Below are 19,810 nucleotides of genomic sequence, written 5' to 3' on the forward strand. Positions count from 1 at the left end.
AAATTGTCAACTATTCCAGCATATGTTTTTATTTAGCAGATGCCCTTCCAGCACAGCACTGGGAAACAACTATACACACTTTTCCACACTTATACAATCATACCTATTTAGTTTGTTCAATTCATCTATAGTGCAAATGTTTGGACTGTGGGGAAAACTGGAGCAACAGGAGAAAACCAAATTGAACACAGGGGGAACATGCTAACTCCCCATAGATATGACAACCGGTCCAGGAGGGACTTGAAACAGCGACCTTCTTGCTGTGAGGTGACAGTGTAATTACTGATCCGCCGTGCCACCCCTGACATCAAAATGATACTTTACAATGCACATAATTGTTATCTGACCCCAGTTCCTAATGCTTATATCATGTCATTCAGAAACACATCCATCACCACAACTGCTTGCCTGTTTCTCAATCTCTTCAAAAACATACACAGAGTCTTAGTAAACAAACCTAAAATATCTTCCCCTATGTTGTCTCATTTGTCTCTTATGCCATTTGTCTGTTATGCTCTTTTGATATAAATCATTGCAAAAAAAATTCACATGAAAGATCCGATGTCACTTGCATCAAATCCTTATTCTCTCTCCTTGTTATATTTCTGTTTCTTTTAAAGCGGCATGTCCTGTCCTCTGCAGTGGAAATGGTCAGTACGACAAGGGATCATGTATCTGCTATAGTGGATGGAAAGGCCCGGAATGCGATGTTCCCATCAGCCAGTGCATCGACCCCCAGTGTGGCGGTCATGGCACATGCACTGAGGGCACATGTGTTTGTTCTCTGGGCTACAAAGGAGAAAATTGTGCTGAGGGTAAGTGTGTGTGCGTGTGTGTGTGTGTGTGTTTGATAGCCATATATAGATGTTTTTTCATCGTCAGCGGCTTAAGAATACCATCAGTGCCTATAATAGCTGTATTTTGTCCATTTCACTACTTAAAAAAGAAAAACACACATTCTCCCATATTCATGCAGTCATCTTTGGCTGTTTCCCTAGATTCTTTGGTTGTATTTAATGGGCTCCGACAAAAACACTTCACAGATATAAGTAAAGGCTTGGAAGTGTATCGATCTAGGTGCTGAGAACAATAGCTTTGGTCTTGATTCATTTTTTTGTGTTCAGTGAAGTTTAGTGGCTCTTGGGTAAGACAGTGACTGGCAATAAGAGAAGAGAGAAAACTAGAAGATTCCCAGGAGTCTAAAAATGGAAAGGGAAGAGAAAGAAAAAGGAACAGACAGAAGAAAAAAAATGAGGTATAAGAGGACAGTAGGAGAAGCTGGGATGAAAACAGCTAACAAACACAGAAATAGGTTGATGGAGAACAGCGTTTCAGAAAGTGCTGCTTATTACAGAGATAGTGAGTGATGGCAGCTAAGCAAACAAACAGAACAACAAAACCCTTGCCTCTATATATATATATTTTTTTTTAATCTCATTCAGTAAATTCATTAGCAATACTCTGGCTACTTAAGATTTTGATTTGATTTGGATTAAATATAGTTCAACTGCAAGTAGTTCACATAGAAATTTTAATCATGTCATTATTTACTCACTCTTAAGTCTTATTCAGACTATGAGCGACTCGCAAAGGCAAGCGACAAGTGACCGTTCATTTCAATGGAAAGTGAATAACTTCCAGAGACCTTCGTTTACGCAATAGATATTTACATTAGATGTCTCCTACGCTTGGTTATTGGAAGAAACGTGTCAATAGAGCCCCATTTTAGTACAGGGTAGCGCTCCTTTGAAATGAATGTGGGACCAAGGTGCAGTGGAGGACTGGCCCTCTAGACCCAGAGATCTGTAATATCTGTGATCGGGAGTGTTCCCGGTGCTCAGTACGTAAATCCTTTTTTTTAATTACGAGAATTATAATTTTACATCCGTTCTATATATCAATGTATACTGTAAGTGACCGCATGGGCATTACCGACAAAGAGCATGTGTTTTTTTGTGCAGGGAAATGTATTATCCTCCCTCCTTGTCAAATTTGATCTAATCTGTGTCCTAAACCACCCTTTCTCCCGCTTTTACTTCTCATTCTAATGGAGGGGGCAATTTGTTTGTGGACGAATCTCGTTACGAACATCTCGTTTACTAAGCCAACAATTTTACAAGTTTTTTTCTAGCATCGCAGAATCTTGTAGTCATATTTCATTTACATTGTTTGCTGATTTTATTTGACTAAACTAGAATAAGCCCAGTATTTAGTGCGAGTTGGTGCTACTTTGCCCTATGGTCAGTGCAGTAAGACTTCCTTATCATCAATGCTTGTTTAGCACAAAAGTTTGCAACACAAAAAGTAACAAAAAATCTAAATCTTTCTATAAAATGTTCTGCCTTTGTGTTTTGTTTTCTTTGTTTGCTCGTTACTACACCCGTTACTACACCCGTCGCTATAGTCCAGCATATTCCCAATGGCTTTAGTCTTGACTAGTGCAGTTGAATGACATTTGTCCTCGGAGCACTGTACAAATGTGGCGGCGCTATTGATGCATGCTCAGGGTCCATATGCGATATCTAGTGTTTATATCTGTATGCCTATGTGAGCTACAGATTGCGTTGGTAACCAGGTGGGTGTGTTGAGCGATGTGACAAAGTTGAGAATCCTTTAACTTCATCCAAATAAAGAACGACTTTCTTGAGAGACAGCCAATAAGAGCACCAGTAGTGCTCATGTGATCATCTCTCAGCTCGCTCAGAGGCGGTTGTATTCTCTATGCAGGTCGGCACCCAGAGCAACAGGCAGCTACAAAGTCGCTGCTAGTGTGAACGAGGCATTATGTTGATCCAAACTTGGTAAAAAAAATCTCTCTTTGTACTGCACTTTGTAATAGCTATGCAGCATATCATCCACAAGGGACTGTTAGGCTTCAAATATTTACCGCAAATAATGATAAAGTTTACATTTTTGGTATAAATTCCTTTAAACGTGCATGTTAGTCATTGTGTTTTGGGGTTCAAATATTCCCCCAAAGGTGGGAGCAGCTCCGATGAGAAAATACATTAATTCACATGCACGCATTTGGTACTTTGACACTTTTATCCAAAATGACTCACATTGTATTAAAGGCTCACATTGTCTGGGAATCAATCCTACAACCTTGGGATTGCTACAATCATGCTCTGCTATTTGAGCTACAGAAGAGCACTTAATAAGCATATCAATGTCTAAATGAAAATCAAACCATACAAAAAAGGCTGTATCAGGGTTATGTTTAAGGCATAATGGATTATTTAATCAGTAAGGGGAAAAAAGAGAGAGAGCAGAAGTCAATGAAAAGTGCCCACCATGGCAGAAAAACAAATGTGAGTGTGTAAAAAGACGGAGTGTTTTATTGTGGCACGAGGAACTTGAGGTGTTTCAGATCACAAGGTCAGCACTTTTGCTCCTTTCATTTTTCCCCTGCCGTTCTAAGATTTTTCAAATCAGATATTCATCACAGCAGAGTCACTCAAACAATTTACCTGAAGTGCCGGTGACATAGAAATCGATATCCGTGATGTGCTGTTTCTGCAGCATAAACAATTGGCTTGAATGGCTTTATGTGCGTGAGGGGAAAGGAGCTGCGCTTCTATCAGCCGAGGGGGGCTGCTGAGACAGGGGTGTCACACAGGGCACCACAGGTCCGGGTAATTTGTCAAATGGCTTTCTCGCACTTTTCATGGCCAGATCTCTGCTTTCGCTCAGCAGACGATATCAATTTTTTGAGGCACCCCGGATGGAACATGTGAGAGACAGGGTCAAAGTCAAAAAAGAGAGAGGAAGGTAGATAGACAAAGATGCTGAGAAAGTGAGATGGAGGGTTTGAGAGGTGAGTGTGAAAGGCTCTAGACAGGAAGCTGCCATTCTCACACTGTAGGTGTGGGATATTGATTTTTCATGTTTAGATGAAAGACATAGTATGTGCTTGTGCATGCTTTCTTAAAAAAATGTACATCACCAGTCCAGTCATATGGGAATGTCACAGGTTTAAACTAAGAAAAGACACTGTGACTGTGACTGTGACATACACATTACATACTCATTACACTCATACATAAAATACATACACTTTTAAACATAGTCCTATTGCCGGCAAACAATGTATACATGGGACATTGTAGTGTTATCAGTGGATTGTGCGTGCGTGTGTGTGTATGTGTAATGTGAAAAGTTTGTTGTATTGCCTAAAGTTAACATTGTGTTTATGTAACATTTCAATTTGGGTGGGTTTCTTCCGGGTGCTCTGGTTTCCTCCACAGTCCAAAGACATGTGGTACTGGTGAATTGAGTATGCTAAAACGAACTGTAGTGTATGAGTGTATGTGTGAATGAGTGTGTATGAATGTTTCCAAGTAATGCAATGCGGCTGGAAAGGCATCCGCTGCGTAAAAACATATGCTGGATAAGTTGGCGGTTCATTCAGCTGTGGCTTCCCCAGATTAATAAAGGGATTAAGCCGAAAAGAAAATGAATGAATGAATTTATTATATTATTTTGCTCAGTCCTGTATTATATAGATATTGTATAAATACCCTATACCCTAAACTATCCCTATTAATATTTTTAGCAATAATAAATATATTTTAAGTTTTTATCTTTATGTCCATTATTATTTAAATATGCTATTAATTCCCTTTTCTCCTGTATATATTTCCTGCAATCAAATATAACATGATCTATGGTTTCTCTGACTCCACAATGTTCACTCAAATTGTTTACTTTAACTCCCAGTATTCACATAGTTGGTTTTCCCACCTCAATTCAGAGCCGCCATTTTAAATTACATCATCAGGGTCACAACCCTTTGGTCAGTTTTTTATCAGTTTTTATCATGATGTAATCCAAAATGGCATCTGTTCTATTGTTTATATGTGTGTTGGTTGTTTGTTGTGTTGTATTTTGAGTTTTGTATTTATTTACTTGCAATAATTTATACTTTTGTTCATTGTGTTTTTATGTATTTTTGTCTATATGTTACCCTACAACCTGTAGAATGGTATAACCCATGGGTGGGGCCAATGATATAAAATGGCCCCAAACCATCACTCTCTGGGTAGTTGTAGGAGTAGGTTGTATTGTGTGAGAGATTGTGTCGCTTACAGATTTTGTTCAGGTCATTGCTTTGATTTAGCTGAACAAGCCTGTAAATACTTAGTAAATATTATATAGTTTATTATTTTTTTATTGTTGTTTTGTCACTTTCACCTTTTTGCTAATTTATTTATTTATTTTACTTTGTGTCAAAAAAAAACCACTAACTTCACTTTCATCAGTGGCTTCTTTCACACTTTTTGCCTCCTATCTTCCCGGTCAAACGTAACAGAGAATATGCATATTTTCCCCCTTTATTTATGTTTGCAGTATCTAAAAATGCACAGTGAGTCATGTGGGTCTAGTAATTGGTAAATGGTATAATAAATTACTTCACATAGTTTCACGATAGCATTCTAGTTCACTCCTAAACTCAAAATTGAATTTTAACCATACAGATGTGTAGTCTTATCTTCTATTGTGACCAATCTTGTACAGTCAAATGCTTTGTAAAATAAATATTCTATCACTTTTGTCTAAAAATAGCTCATTTAGATGACAAATTGATCATCGCTGTGACATTAAAAGCCTTTATGACTCATCTTTTCACAGACATTGTCAAAACAAGAACTCTTTTATCATAAGATTTCTTTTTTCATTTTAATGACAGGTAAAACCTCACTTATAACTCTCACCTGTTGTTTGCAGTTGACTGCCTGGATCCAACCTGCTCGAATAATGGCATCTGTGTGAACGGAGAGTGCCACTGTAAACCGGGATGGGGCGGACCCAGCTGTGAACTACCCAGAGCTCAGTGCCCAGATCAGTGCCACGGCCATGGTGCTTTTATTCCAGACACAGGGGTCTGTAGCTGTGACCCCAATTGGATGGGCCCTGATTGTTCTGTCGGTCAGTCTACATGTTTTGATTGGATCTGCAAATGTTTTAGCGTTTCATTTCAGTAGACCTGATTTTAATTAATGCAAATTGTGCTCTTACCTTCTTTCATCAGAGGTTTGCTCGGTTGACTGCGGTACACACGGCGTATGCATGGGCGGTTCTTGCCGCTGTGAGGAAGGCTGGACAGGCGCAGCTTGTGACCAGCGTGTGTGTAACCCACTCTGTGTGAAGCATGGAACCTGTAAAGATGGGAAGTGCGAGTGTGAACAGGGCTGGAATGGAGAACACTGCACCATTGGTAGGCATAATATGTCCACTGCTGAACCAGACACTGACTCTTTCTTGCTCCCTAGATACACCATCCCAACAGACGCCTCCTTTTTTCTGTGTTTACTGTTTAAATGAGTGAGGCAGGTTTTTAAATCATACTTTTGGTCCTGGTGCTAAATTCTTATCCACTAGTCAGATTTTAGGGAAGTGGTTAGAATAATCTAGGGTCCAGAGATCACCAAACTTGTTCCTGTAGTGCCGGTGTCCTGCAGAGTTAATCGTCAATCCTAATCAAAAACACCTGAACAAGCTAAACAAGGTCTTACTGGGTATACTTGAAACATCTAGGCAGGTGTGATGAGGCAAGTTGAAGCTAAACTCTGCACGCCCAACCTTTAGGTACGAGATTGGTGACCCCTGGCCTAGATTATTGCTTGGGTGATGACTTGTCCAGGACCATCAAAGGATGCTAAATTAGAAGTATAACCTACTTCTATAAAGCTCATGAGTTTACATGGATGATTCTAGGGATTTTTTCTTTACTTATCCAACAGGATGGGATATTCAGTACATAACTCTAAAACCATTAATTTTAAGGGCATGTACCCAATAGCCACATTTCCACTGTTGGATCAGTGCGAACCAGGGCTTTCATTGGGCTGGGCCGGTAGTCTGGGAGCTTGAAGAGTGAGGCCAAAATCACGTCATGTTTCCACTGTCAACAAATAGCTCGCTGTGCATCACAAAATCCCCGCCCTAACAACGCCCTCCATATCCAATGTCGCACAACCCTCCCAGTTCAGCGGGAAGAAAAAACTCAAATTAGAATCACAAGCACATAGAAACACATTTATTTTGACATAATTACTGTACACCTTAACAGAAAAAAAAATTAAGAAATTGCAAAGCAAACAAATCATGTTAATATACAGCAGTAAATGATATATCTGTATATATACACAAATCTTTTCCATTATTAGTTGTGTTTACTTACTGACTGTAAGGTTAGTTGTCATCATATCACAAATGGTCATAGCACCGCTTTCTGACCGACTTTGAAATGTGCCTGCTGTTTTTTTTTTTTTTTACTTTACGCAGACTTGTACTGTTGTACGCTGAATCTGTACGTTTCCAAGCTCAGCAATTATGTATTTGATCATATCCACATTTCTTCAAATGCCGTCAATCTGCCATTGAACATCCTCCCAAAAGTTCAGAAGAGCCCAGGTGTCTTCAACTGTCCAGAACTGTCTGTCCTCCATTTTTTTCCCTTTATTGTAAGGAGTGCGTTTTCAAAACTAATTTAAGTGAAATGGGCATCTTGCCACCTCTTAACCTGACACAGGAAAACTCCATCTTTGCCTCAAAGCCCCGGTTGGCCCGATCTGGCCCAAGGTATTCCGCGGGCTGAAAAAGACCAGTCGCTGGCCTCAAAGAAGCCCTGCTTTGGCTGGATCAAGCCACGAAATGACTGTGGAAACTCGACTAGCCCTGGCTCACCCTGGCATGTTCGCTTCAGGCGCGATAGTGGAAACGTGGCTATTGCTGCTCAAAACATTTGCTGCCCACACTTTGTTAAGGGAAATTCTGGATGATTGTTACCACAAAAGCAAGTACTTGTTTACAACACAGAGTTCACAGTAGTTCTATTGCATGAATAATAAAACACACTTGATACAGCTAAACAAGAATCATAACCTAACTATCTCAATAAACTTCCGTACTTGTGTATTGTAGCTAAAACCAAGTAAGCCTGCTCCTCAGGAGCAGGACTGATCTGAACTTTTGCTTTACCATCTTTTCGGAATGACATTCACATGCATGATTTTAAGCTCAAATGTAGTCACTTGTTGAAGTCAGTGATCTCTCATTTAAAGGTGGAGATTAGCAAACTGAACGCTTTGCTTTAATACTCTGTTACCACATTCCCATTAGCTTAAATGGGTTGTAAACAGGGCAAAACACAGATTAAGGCGAAAAGTGCAGAAGAAATGAATGAAGGCTGTGCTGGTGGGGGGTTATTGAGAAGAATTACACTCTTCCTCTGTCTGGTGTTGGACTGAGAATAGACTTAGTTGTGTTTGATCACTCCTCACACAGCAGAGGCATACGTGTGGGCTGCTGGGTAATGAACAGTCCTTGCGGAGTAGCAGCAACTGATGAAGGGTAGAGGCGTCTTCACCTTGATAAGTCACACCTCTTTTTGTTTTGACTTCTCTCTCAAAAATAGACTCAAAAGCCAGTTTTCCTTTCTCTCATCATCTGTGGATGTGTGCGTGTGGATGTTTGTCTGTCACTCCAATGATGACATGAGTGACAAAGACTGAAAGTGCTCTGCCTTTAATCCTTTTCCCTATTGAACGCCGCAACAGGAAGTCTGTCTGTTTATCGTCATCAAACTCTATCTGTAGGATAAAAACACTTTGTGAAAGGCTTCAATCTTCAGCTTCCATTTTTATACTTCTTCTGTTTTTAACTGATTCCAATGCAGCATGTATTCATTTGTCTTCTTGTTATGACACGTTTTTTGTTCTCTCTGAATGTCCTCTCTGATGCAGACTTTTGGGATGGGAGTATTGAAGGTATTGTACCTCGTCGTACTGTGACTAGTGCTAGTTGCACTTTAGTCTGGTTGTGAGCAACCCCCCCGCCTTCGATAGCTTGGCTGCATAGCAACTGTGTGCTTCTGTTTGTAGAGTAGCCGTGGTGGAGTAGAATGTTGTGTCGAGTAGGTTCATAGTGCTAATCTGTGTTCTTCAGCATGTGTGTTTATATTCTTGTTGTCAGATGATGATAGCATAGTTGTAATCATCTGTTTTGCACCATGTTGCTTTTGAAATGTCCCCCTCCCACAGCATTAACTGGGCCATGAAAGAGTTTGATTTGTCTGATCCACTTAGTCCTTCAGACTTTGAGGTACAGTACTCCTGTACACTAGACTGTCAAAGTAACACAAGTTTCTTTGGTCATCTTAAATTTTAACCAAAACGTACAGTACAGTCATTTTTGAGACAGTCCTGATGGTGTAACCTAATGTTTGGTGTCATGTTCATGTTGTTGCTTGAGTCAAAGTGCAATTCATAATTTATTATGTGTGAATGTCAATGCAACTGGTTCCACTTGGTCTAGAAGGGACTCACACAGCTAGCTGGCATTGGGAGGTGGCTATGCCAAAAATACTAGCTTGTCTTGTGGGCAAGGGATGAAGGTTTACATGCATAGCTCCTACTCGCTCATCTTATATACACCAAATCACCATAGTGATCCTGGAGACTTTGTGTATACTGTACAATCTCTGCTATGGAAAAGGTTTGGCTCATAAATGATAATTCGGTCATTGAATGATCATTCAAGTCAGTGCTTCCAACACATAGACTTTACTTGGGCGGGCCACCCAGGCATATTAACAGCCACTCAAGTATATTTAGTAACACATTTTTTTGTACTGTTATTAACATCCTTTACATTTTTTGTATCCTCCCAATAGCCATCCACAATCAATTAGGTAGTGGAAAATCTTCTCTCGTTTATCCGTTTCCTATACTCCCACAGACTCTCACATGCTCTGCAGACCCACAGAGGTGCACCTTTTTAAGACTTCACCCTGATTCTTCCTGCCCGGGTTTTAAATCTTATTAAATGTCTAAGATTCAAATTTTGCTTTCGTATGCATTTTTGCATCACTTTTTTTACATTTTTACTGTTTTTATTAGTTTTCTGTCATTTATCTCTAATTTGCTGATTATTTTATTAATTAGATGATGTTAATAAATGACATGTGCTATTTTATATGCAAATCTAAAATGCTTTGGCATTCAAGCTTGCATGTAACTTCAAAGAGAGAGAGAGAAGCAGATTTAACCTGTCAGTGGGTGCACATGGCTCCTGAATAGCATAAAAGTAAGAGAAATTGTGGATGTCTTTTTTGTTTTTACTTTAACCTTGTGGTGTCCAAACTCAGTCTTGGAGGGTCGGTGTCCTGCAAAGTTTAGTTTCAACCCCAATCAGACACACTTGGGCTTGCTAATCAAGCTCTTACTAGGCTTTCTAGAAACATCCTTGCAAGTTTGTTGAGGCAAATTGGAGCTAAAATCTGCAGGACACCGGCCCTCCAGGACAAAGTTTGGACACCCCTGCTTTAACCGATTGTATAATAAATTTAATTATTGTTAAAAATTAAAATATTTTTTTGTTTTTTGCATATAATCAAAAGGGTGGTCCACAGTGTATTTTTAAGGCTAGGTTGTGTTTATAAAATGTAAAGCAATGTGTGCTCATGCTTCACTTGTAGAAAATCACGGTCCTAACATAATGTGCTATGATTCGCGGATTGGCTCCACGTCACTCCCGTCACTCCCCTACAAGCATGTGCTTTTGCACTGTATAAACAGTCCAGTCAGAGGTTCAGAGCAGCTTTAGCTGCCTGAATCAGACAGAATTGAAGAGCACACAGCTGAACCTCATGCCTGCTCTCTAAAAAACAAATCTAACAAGTGCTTTTCTCGTATAATAGGAATAAGCTTGTGCAAGGAACTTTAAACATTCTCATATCTTTTGCAAATTTGTTATTTGAGGTGTAGAACGCACGGAAAGCAGCCACATAGAGAGACACGCATAGAGAGACACTGCATGCACTGCTGAAGATTGTTTCTGTTTAGAGCAGTTTAACTGATAAATATGAATTTGTAACTAAATTGTCAGCAGTGCCAAGCAACATTACTGCTGCTTAGATACTTGTTTACATCCTCACTACAACATATCATTAACGCTAGAAACTGTGCCTGTAGTTGATCAAGTTTAACAAATAACAATAGTTATAGGTTGTGGCTCACAATTAACAGCTTTGTCTGTTGGAGGAGTTTTAACCAAATCCAACACTGAACTGAGAGGGATTCTTGAAGTCCTCTTTTGTCAAATGCTAGCGCTATCTTTTTAATATTATTCTCTGGAACATAATTAAAACTAAATTGTAAGCACTTCTCTCTTTGTTTCTTCTCATTTCTAACCCCAAATACAAAAACAGAATAAGCTCTGTGGAAATAGCAGCATCTGGATGGCATTTTAGCTTCACTGCGCAGGGTGTGTGCACAAGGTGAATGCACGTAACCGGAAGCCCTTGTGATCTCTCTAGTCCGATTGTATTTTTTATTTCATTTTTTTTGTCCCATATTCGTTCGCTGTAGGCTTTGCTAAGCTAACTCTGTAAAAACCAATGACTCCTTTTGCATTAACATTTGAGTGTATGACATTAAGAGTTGTTTATGTTCACACATATATTACACATCAACTAAAGTTTAAAATATGATATCGTAGTGGACCACCCCTTTAACTATTTTTGTAATATGGGTAAATGGTATGTTTCAATTCACCTATCACCACAAGTATATTGTGTGGGAAGCACTGAAAGTATGTTGATATAAACACAACTATAGATTCTTGAGCTAAGATAGTCCTTCATGTCTCACTTGTCTTTACTGACATGCTGTTTCAAAATAACCTCCACTGCTTCCAAGTACCTAATTGAAGATAATACATTCAATTTATAGACATTTCATGTTAGCTCTATCTGAGTTCTTCGCTTTGTAACCACCACAGTAATCCAAGAACCTTAATTATGCAAAACATGACAACACTTTTGTGATATCATTGACCAAGCAACTGCATTTGATTATATGAGGATAGCATTAAGTCTTCCATTAGCATAAAAGTCTCTCATTTGTTAATAGGTAGAATATTTTCTTGCATCTTTGAAGAAATGGCATCATATACTTTTTGATGGATTAGTCTCAGTGGAGCAATGTGAGGTTAAATACCTTGCTCAAGAGTATGACTGTGAAGGCTTCTTGAGGCGACTGAAACCAACAAACTTCAAGTTAATATGTTTGAGCTGAAACAACCACCCCCATCCCCCCCAACTCTTATAGAACTCTCATAGTTAGACACTGGGCCAACTATATGTCTCTACGCATAATAGGAATGCATGCATTTAAGTAGACTGCAGTTTCAACAGGAGGTAGTGGAAGCTCTCAACAGGAGACACAGACTCTTAGCAATCTGTTTGAGTGTGCCTTTATGTTTGCACAAAACAGAGGCGCAGTAGGCAAGTCGTCCTACTCTCTGCTTCCATCAAGCCTACCTCAGACAAAAGAACCGAAATTACAGAGGACACTGCAGAGCCGAGACAAAGATCACACAGAATTTGCTCTACCTGAGGGATTCAGATCATTACAGCGAGTAAAAGGATCGAGGGGGAGTGGATCCTAAGATAAATGTGAAATTTCATGAGCCGTTGGTGCAGAGTGGGTCGGGAGCAGTGAGCAATGTTTTTTTTCCAGCGCATATTTCGGCACATAGGGCGCGGGACCACAGGAGGCATGGTAATGACTTTGTCTCAGCTCCTGCATGAGATTCAACTTATAGGATGAATACTAATGGAGGGGCAGGAGTGTGTGTGCTTTGCTGTGAAGGGGAGTGCTGTGTGTTTGCAGGGAGAGCAGGATAATGAGAAGTTTAACTGCAGGGCCCATAGTGATCACCTGAACGCTCATGCATCAGTGGACAGGAGAGAATCTGGTACAAGAACAAGCAGCAATAGTTACTTGATTCAACAGTGCATCTGTAATTGGCTGAAATGACTGCAGATGACTGGCTGATGGAGGCGCTGATATTTGTTTGCTAGGGAATCCAGAGTGGATGCAAGTTGCACTTGGTCTAGCACATGATTGGCTCTTAGGGGGAAATCACATCTACTCTGCAAGAAACATGCAGGGTAAATGCATTCCAGCTTTAGGTACACACACTTTGGTGGATGTCCTTCTATGACATGCTAATGGTTAAAGCTGCAGTGTACATTGTGTGTCATTAGTCGAAATGTGACAATATTCAATAGTTTAATATATTGTGATAATGATATTGGGGCATTACGGTGGCTCAGTCACCTCGAATGTCGCTGGTTCGAGCCTCAGCTCAGTCAGTTGGCATTTCTGTGTGGAGTTTGCATGTTCTCCCCATGTTCTTGTGGGTTTCCTCAGGCTGCTCTGGTTTCAGTGATGGGTGATGGGTTGCAGCTGAAAGGGCAACCGCTGCGCAAAACATATGCTGGATAAGTTGACGGTTCATTCCATTGTAGCAACCCCAGATTATTAAAAGGACTAAGCCGAAAAGAAAAGGAATGAATATTGATATTGTGTACTTCAAAATAATGTAATAAATTATTTTTATATTTAAACCTTTAGAGTGTGTCTTAGGAACATTCAGATTGTTGTAGATCAGCGCAGATGAAAGTATTTGAAATAGATGAAATTGAGTTTAATAATGGACATTGGGAAGAAGGAGGCAAAATCGACAGTTTAAATGTTTTAATAATTAAGTAAATAAAACAAACAGGCTGCAGCAGTTGTTTACGGTGAGTACCGCCAAACTGCTTTTAATTTTCCAGAGCTCCTCTGTGAAACTCGAAACAGGTGGTTCCACAGGTGACAGTCGTTACCACCCCCTCGTTTAGCTCTCACAGCTCTTAGCCCTGCCCAATTCGCTACTATAAGACTTAATACCTATTTATTTTTTTAAAACATGAACATTTTCACATGTTAATCTGGTCGACGGCATTGAAAATTCAATGACCATATTTTGTTTGTTAATTTTGTACAATAAGGTTCCATTAAACATCATTCAATGAAAAAAAAATTCCAATGAAAACTACAAAATAATTAAAGTTTTATTCTTAAGTTTTAAGTTCTAACATCACCATAGTAACTGTAAACTGTATTTACTAATGAGACTTTTGTTTTTGAATCATTACCTATACTGTACTTTATTATTCATTTGCAATTTAATTTACTGAAAATATGTATTTACTCTGAACATGTAAATCCAATAAATCAATTCGTTTTTTTGTTATTATAGCTTTAAAATAACCTTTTTCGCAGCTTAGGTCAATATCATGAAAAATGCTGTATACTGTGACAAAAGCTTCAGAAATTAATTGCAACAAGAACACCAACATAAACTAACTCATTATTCATACCAAACAAAAACTGCAGCAACCAAAAACTTAATGTTTTCAAACAGGTTTCCCAAATACGTTATGCTTTAAAGTATTGGTTGAGTGCACACACAATTTTCAACTTCAGAAACCATTTAGGTGAAAGTGTTCAGCTCTCACTTTTCCTGTGCTAAAGTTTCGGATGTTATTTGACTTTGTAGTAGTATTGGAAAAATACAGACGAGGGAAAACCCGGACAGAGGGCGTTTTATGCAGTAGGTGCTCATTCCCTGTGGGACTTTATCTGTCTTTTCCTAAGGCGAATTTAGAGGATTTATGAATCTAACCTTTATTTTATGACCTTTAAAGGCGCGAGGGCTGCAGGCCAGTGGACATGAGAGTTAGGTGGAGAACTGGATTTGTCTTCCACAATTTTTTTCCCCACTAATATCCCATCCTTTAAGACATTTAAGACATTTATTTCACCTTACCTCGGTTCTTTCCTTTGTTCCTTGCTTCCATTTTTCTTTCTTTCTTTCTTTCTTTCTTTCTTTCTTTCTTTCTTTCTTTCTTTCTTTCTTTCTTTCTTTCCCTCCATCCATTGTTCTATCTATCTATCTATCTATCTATCTATCTATCTATCTATCTATCTATCTATCTATCTATCTATCTATCTATCTATCTATCTATCTATCATCTATCATCTATCTATCTATCTATCTATCTATCTATCTATCTATCTATCTATACTTCTTTCTTTTTCTTTCTTTCTTTCTTTCTTTCTTTCTTTCTTTCTTTCTTTCTTTCTTTCTTTCTTTCCCTCCATCCATTGTTTTATCTATCTATCTATCTATCTATCTATCTATCTATCTATCTATCTATCTATCTATCTATCTATCTATCTATCTATCTATCTATCTATCTATCATCTATCTATCTATCTATCTATCTATCTATCTATCTATCTATCTATCTATCTATCTATCTATCTATCTATCTATCTATCTATCTATCTATCTATACTTCTTTCTCTTTCTTTCTTTCTTTCTTTCTTTCTTTCTTTCTTTCTTTCTTTCTTTCTTTCTTTCTTTCTTTCTTTCTTTCTTTCCCTCCATCCATTGTTCTATCTATCTATCTATCTATCTATCTATCTATCTATCTATCTATCTATCTATCTATCTATCTATCTATCTATCTATCTATCTATCTATCTATCTATCTATCTATCTATCTATCTATCTATCTATCTATCTATCTATCTGTCTATCTATACTTCTTTCTTTTTCTTTCTTTCTTTCTTTCTTTCTTTCTTTCTTTCTTTCTTTATCTATCTGTCTGTCTGTCTGTCTGTCTGTCTGTCTGTCTACCTTTCTTTCGGTTTCTACTTTTTTCCTTTCATTTTTCCGCCTTTCCACCAATCCATCTGTCTCTTTCTATCCATTTCTCCATCCATCAATAGCTGACTGTTGCTATGCAGTGTGCTTTTTTTTCCCCTATCCCACCTTTGCGTATCTCTCTCATACCATGTGCGCTGACCCATAACTCAAGGCAATCTCAGCTCCTTTTTAAGTAAATTACAATAGAGTCAACCCACATTACTTTAGCCAGGTGGCTTAATAGTTTGTGAAATCCCACTTTATTCTAGTTAGTGTGCTGAGAATCGACTGGCCTTTGGCATGAAAGAGGGGCCCTGCTCAGTGCTGCCCAATGAGGAAGATCAATGGTCACCATAGATTTCGCTGTCCTGGTGTTTCATAAGTATTTGGCTGCTTAAAATGGCAGCTCCATTTAAAAGGCAATCATTGCTAAGTGACTTTTCTCTCAACTCAATATTGCGTGACAATCGATGCATGGCAGGCCGTTAATGTGGCATCTCAAGGACCCCAGACATTGAAAATTACGTTAATTAAAAAAACGTTTGATTTAAGTCACAATGGCTGAAGGCTCCCCCATGTATGCTGGATATTCACAGTCTTCTGATTGAAGCTATTTCATTTTCCTTCATCACAAATCATCTAAAATGTCACCTGGGCTGAATCAGCCGCCAATAATACTATATAGACGAGTGATGAAAGAAACTAGCTGAATTTTGGTAGCCTTGACAGAACTGTTGGAGATTCAACTTGGGGGCCACAGCACTGGTTTCTGATGACACAGTGTGAGATCGCAGCATGGTTTTCGTTTTGCAGCAAGGTAAGAGACGATGCCCGTGGCGGTGCTGAGGATTTTAGACAGCATGTTTTATTTACACAAAACTCCTGATGACTCGGAAATGTCAGGTCACGTCTCCAGGGTGCTCAATTATGGACTTGTGCGGCTAAAGTAGAATAGTGCTTAGCCTTTTCATTTCTCTTCGTGTTTGTTCTTCTCAGTCTCTTCCCCTCCCAGAGAGAGCTTCCTTAAAGCATTCCCATCAATCCACATTCTGCTCAAAACTGTTGTGACAAGATTGTTTTCCGCCTTTTGTCTTTCAGGAAGACTGTTTATCCCCTAACTGCATACATTAAACACCCACACATGCCACACTTCACTCCAGAAACCTGTCATATATTTATCAAAGAGCACTTCTGGCTCTATCTCAAAAGTCTTTTTTTATCCCTCACTTTGTCTCTCTCTTTCACATGCGCATACACACTCGCAGACACGAACCTCGACCTAAAGAGCCATCATAATCTGATCTGGAGACTCTGTCGGTCTGTCCTAACCACATTCTTACATGAAAGCATTGCTCTCTTTCCAGACAAATCAAATCAGCTACTGTAAATGAACAGTCGGAGAGTGTATGTGCTCATACAATATCCCCTCCTGAATGGATGAGTTCTGATAAATTCATTTGCTACCAGCAGCGGCTATCGGTGGAGACTCCCGAAGATAATTTAATTGCTCTCGGAGTTTGAACTGATTTGAGGTGTGAATAGTAATGCTTTTCATATACTTCATCCCTTCAGACAGGCATTGAGCTCAATTGAGGCAGATATATATATATATATGTGTGTGTGTGTGAGTGCGTGCGTGCGTGCGTGCGTGCGTGCCTACAGTGTCATGGCCAAGAGTTTGAAAACAGAGTAACATGACATATATTTATGATTTGCATTTTAAGTTCATTTGTGGCAGTTCATTTCCCTGTAAAACTCAAAAGGTTAAGGTAACTCAAACCATTTGAGGAAACTGATTGCAACAAATCATTTAAGTTCAAAAACTAATCATAATGAGTTCTGTGAACTTAATCCATTTGAGTAAATGAAGCAATTTAACGCAGTAAAACCCGATAAATGAAGAGAACTCAAACCAACTGAGAACTGTAAAACCCAATAAGTTAAGGCAACTCAAAACGTTTGAGGAAACTAATTTGAAAACTATTTATGAAAACCATTTGGTTTAAAAAAAAAAAACTAACCATATGAGTACTGTCAACTTACTCCATTTAAGTTAAAGTAATTACGTATTTAAATAACTCATTACCTTCAACACTGAGTTCAAAACTCTTTTCAAATTAGTAGAATTAACTTTCAGTCAATTTTCAGTTAACTCCACTCATTTCATTTGATAAAGTTGACTGTTGGGTTTTACAGTGTTTTGAATGACTGGTTTATGTCTGCAGTTTTTTTTTTTAAATCTTAATATGCTTTGTGTGCTGTCTCAGTGCAGTTTGAATAAAAAATTATATTAAGCCAGGTACAAACAGTGCCAGAATGGTGAGGATGTATTTTTCCTTTCTGCTAATTTTATTTCCATATAGATGTAAAAAGTTAGAAAAGCAAAATGTTGGTTGTCAAAATCAGTTTCTGAAAATGTGCAAAAATATAAAGAGAGTGAACAAACCCCCTAACAATAAACCATGCCAAGACACACACACACACACACACACACACACACACACACACACACACACACACACACACACATACACACATACAGTATACTTTATTATTAATATAATATACTGGTATGTGCCAAAAATTTGAATATCGAGGGAAAGTCCATTTATTTAAAAAAAAAATGTTTTAAAAAGTGAAACTTGTGTGTTATATTAGTTCACTACACACAAAGTTAAATATTTCAAGCCATCATTTGTTTCAATTTCAATGATTATGGGTTAAAGATTAAAAAAATCCAGTATTTCACAAAAGTATTTCCCAACACTCTAAAAGGTCCTGGTATAGAGCTGTGTTGACTGTGGACTTGAAAAAAGACAATGGACCCACACCAGCAAATGACATGGCTCTCCAAACCATTACTGAATGTGGAAATTTCACACTGGACATTGAGAAGCTTGACTTTTGTGACTCTCTGAAATATAAAATTTGCATTCATCTGACAAGAGGACTTGGGACTACTGTGCAACAGACCAATACCTTTTCTCTCTTTAACCCTGTACAGACGCTTCTAGTGTTGTTTTTGGTTCAAGAGTGGCTTGACACATGGAATTCTACAGCTGTAGAATATGTCATGCAGATGTATGAATGTGGTGGTTCTTGTCATGCAGATGTATGAATGTGGTGGTTCTTGCTCTGACACCAGCCTCAGTCGCAGGTTCCTCTCAAGGTTACGGTTATACTTGTGCACCATTTCCAGCCACCTTTTCCCTTCTTCCTAACAATCTATTAATATGCTTAGATACTGCACTTTTAAAGCATCCCGTTTCTTTTGCAATTAGCTTTTGAGACCTTTCCTCCTTATGGACGGGGCCAATGATGGTCTTCTGCACAAGTGTCAAGTCAGCAGTCTTCCCCATGATTCTGAACCCTACTATGCCAGACTGAGACAATTTTTAAGGCTTGCATTAATTAGTGGACTAGATTGAGACACAGGGAACCGACAATGTTGAACTTTGTCATGATATTCTAATTTTATGAAATACTGGATTTGAGTTATTTTCATCTTTAATGCATAATCATTTAAATCGAAACAAATGAAGGCTTGAAACATTTCACTTTGTGTGTAGTGAAACTAATACAACACACACAATTCTCTTTTTAAATATATATATATATATATATATATATATATATATATATATATATATATATATATATATTAATTAATGAACTATCCTTTGATATTGTAATTTTTTTGGAACACACGTGTTATAAAATATATTGTAATTAAATGTTCATATTCAAATAGTTTTATTTCAGTTTAGTTTTTTTCAGTTAAATTTTATTTAGTTCACTTCAACTTTGAAGCCTGGAAACTTTTTCTAGCTTGTTTTCAAACTTTTGGTCACAGCCATTGACATATCAGTGCTCTGGTGACTGGCATGATGGATTTCAGCCTCTCTCAATCCATCTTTCTCTCTCTGGCTGTTGCAGATGGCTGTCCGAACAGATGTAATGGAAATGGACAGTGTCTTCTGGGTCAAAACAGCTGGCACTGTGAGTGCAAAACTGGATGGAGAGGCACCGGCTGCAGTGTCGCAATGGAGACTTCATGTGCAGACAACAAAGACAATGAAGGAGGTACTGTACCAGATTTTTTGTTTACTCTGTGGGAACTTTATGGCAAAGATTTTTCCTGATTGGAACTGCAACATGTGCACAGGAACAGATGCTGTGTGTAATTTCGGTAACATCAGGAATGGCTGCTGTGTGCAATTTATTTGTGCATTTTACCCCATTCTAAACATAATTAAACTGT

At 38.4% G+C, this 19,810-nt stretch overlaps 1 protein-coding gene across 33 annotated transcripts in view; it reads left to right on the top strand.

Moving 5' to 3' along the window:
• Positions 1–19,810, top strand: part of tenm2a (teneurin transmembrane protein 2a) — a 1,361,633-nt gene that overhangs the window by 1,308,311 nt on the left and 33,512 nt on the right. For 19 of the 33 annotated variants that reach the window (XM_073921891.1, XM_073921890.1, XM_073921899.1 and 16 more), the window contains 5 exons: positions 621–815; positions 5,728–5,928; positions 6,032–6,217; positions 8,748–8,771; positions 19,486–19,632. In XM_073921891.1, the coding sequence (XP_073777992.1) occupies positions 621–815; positions 5,728–5,928; positions 6,032–6,217; positions 8,748–8,771; positions 19,486–19,632 (753 nt within the window). The remainder of the gene's footprint in view (positions 1–620; positions 816–5,727; positions 5,929–6,031; positions 6,218–8,747; positions 8,772–19,485; positions 19,633–19,810) is intronic. The other 14 variants (XM_073921909.1, XM_073921893.1, XM_073921902.1 and 11 more) reach the window with 1 other exon arrangement.

Source organism: Danio rerio, chromosome 14 (genome assembly GCF_049306965.1).
Source record: "Danio rerio strain Tuebingen ecotype United States chromosome 14, GRCz12tu, whole genome shotgun sequence".
NCBI classification, from domain to species: Eukaryota; Metazoa; Chordata; class Actinopteri; order Cypriniformes; family Danionidae; genus Danio; species Danio rerio.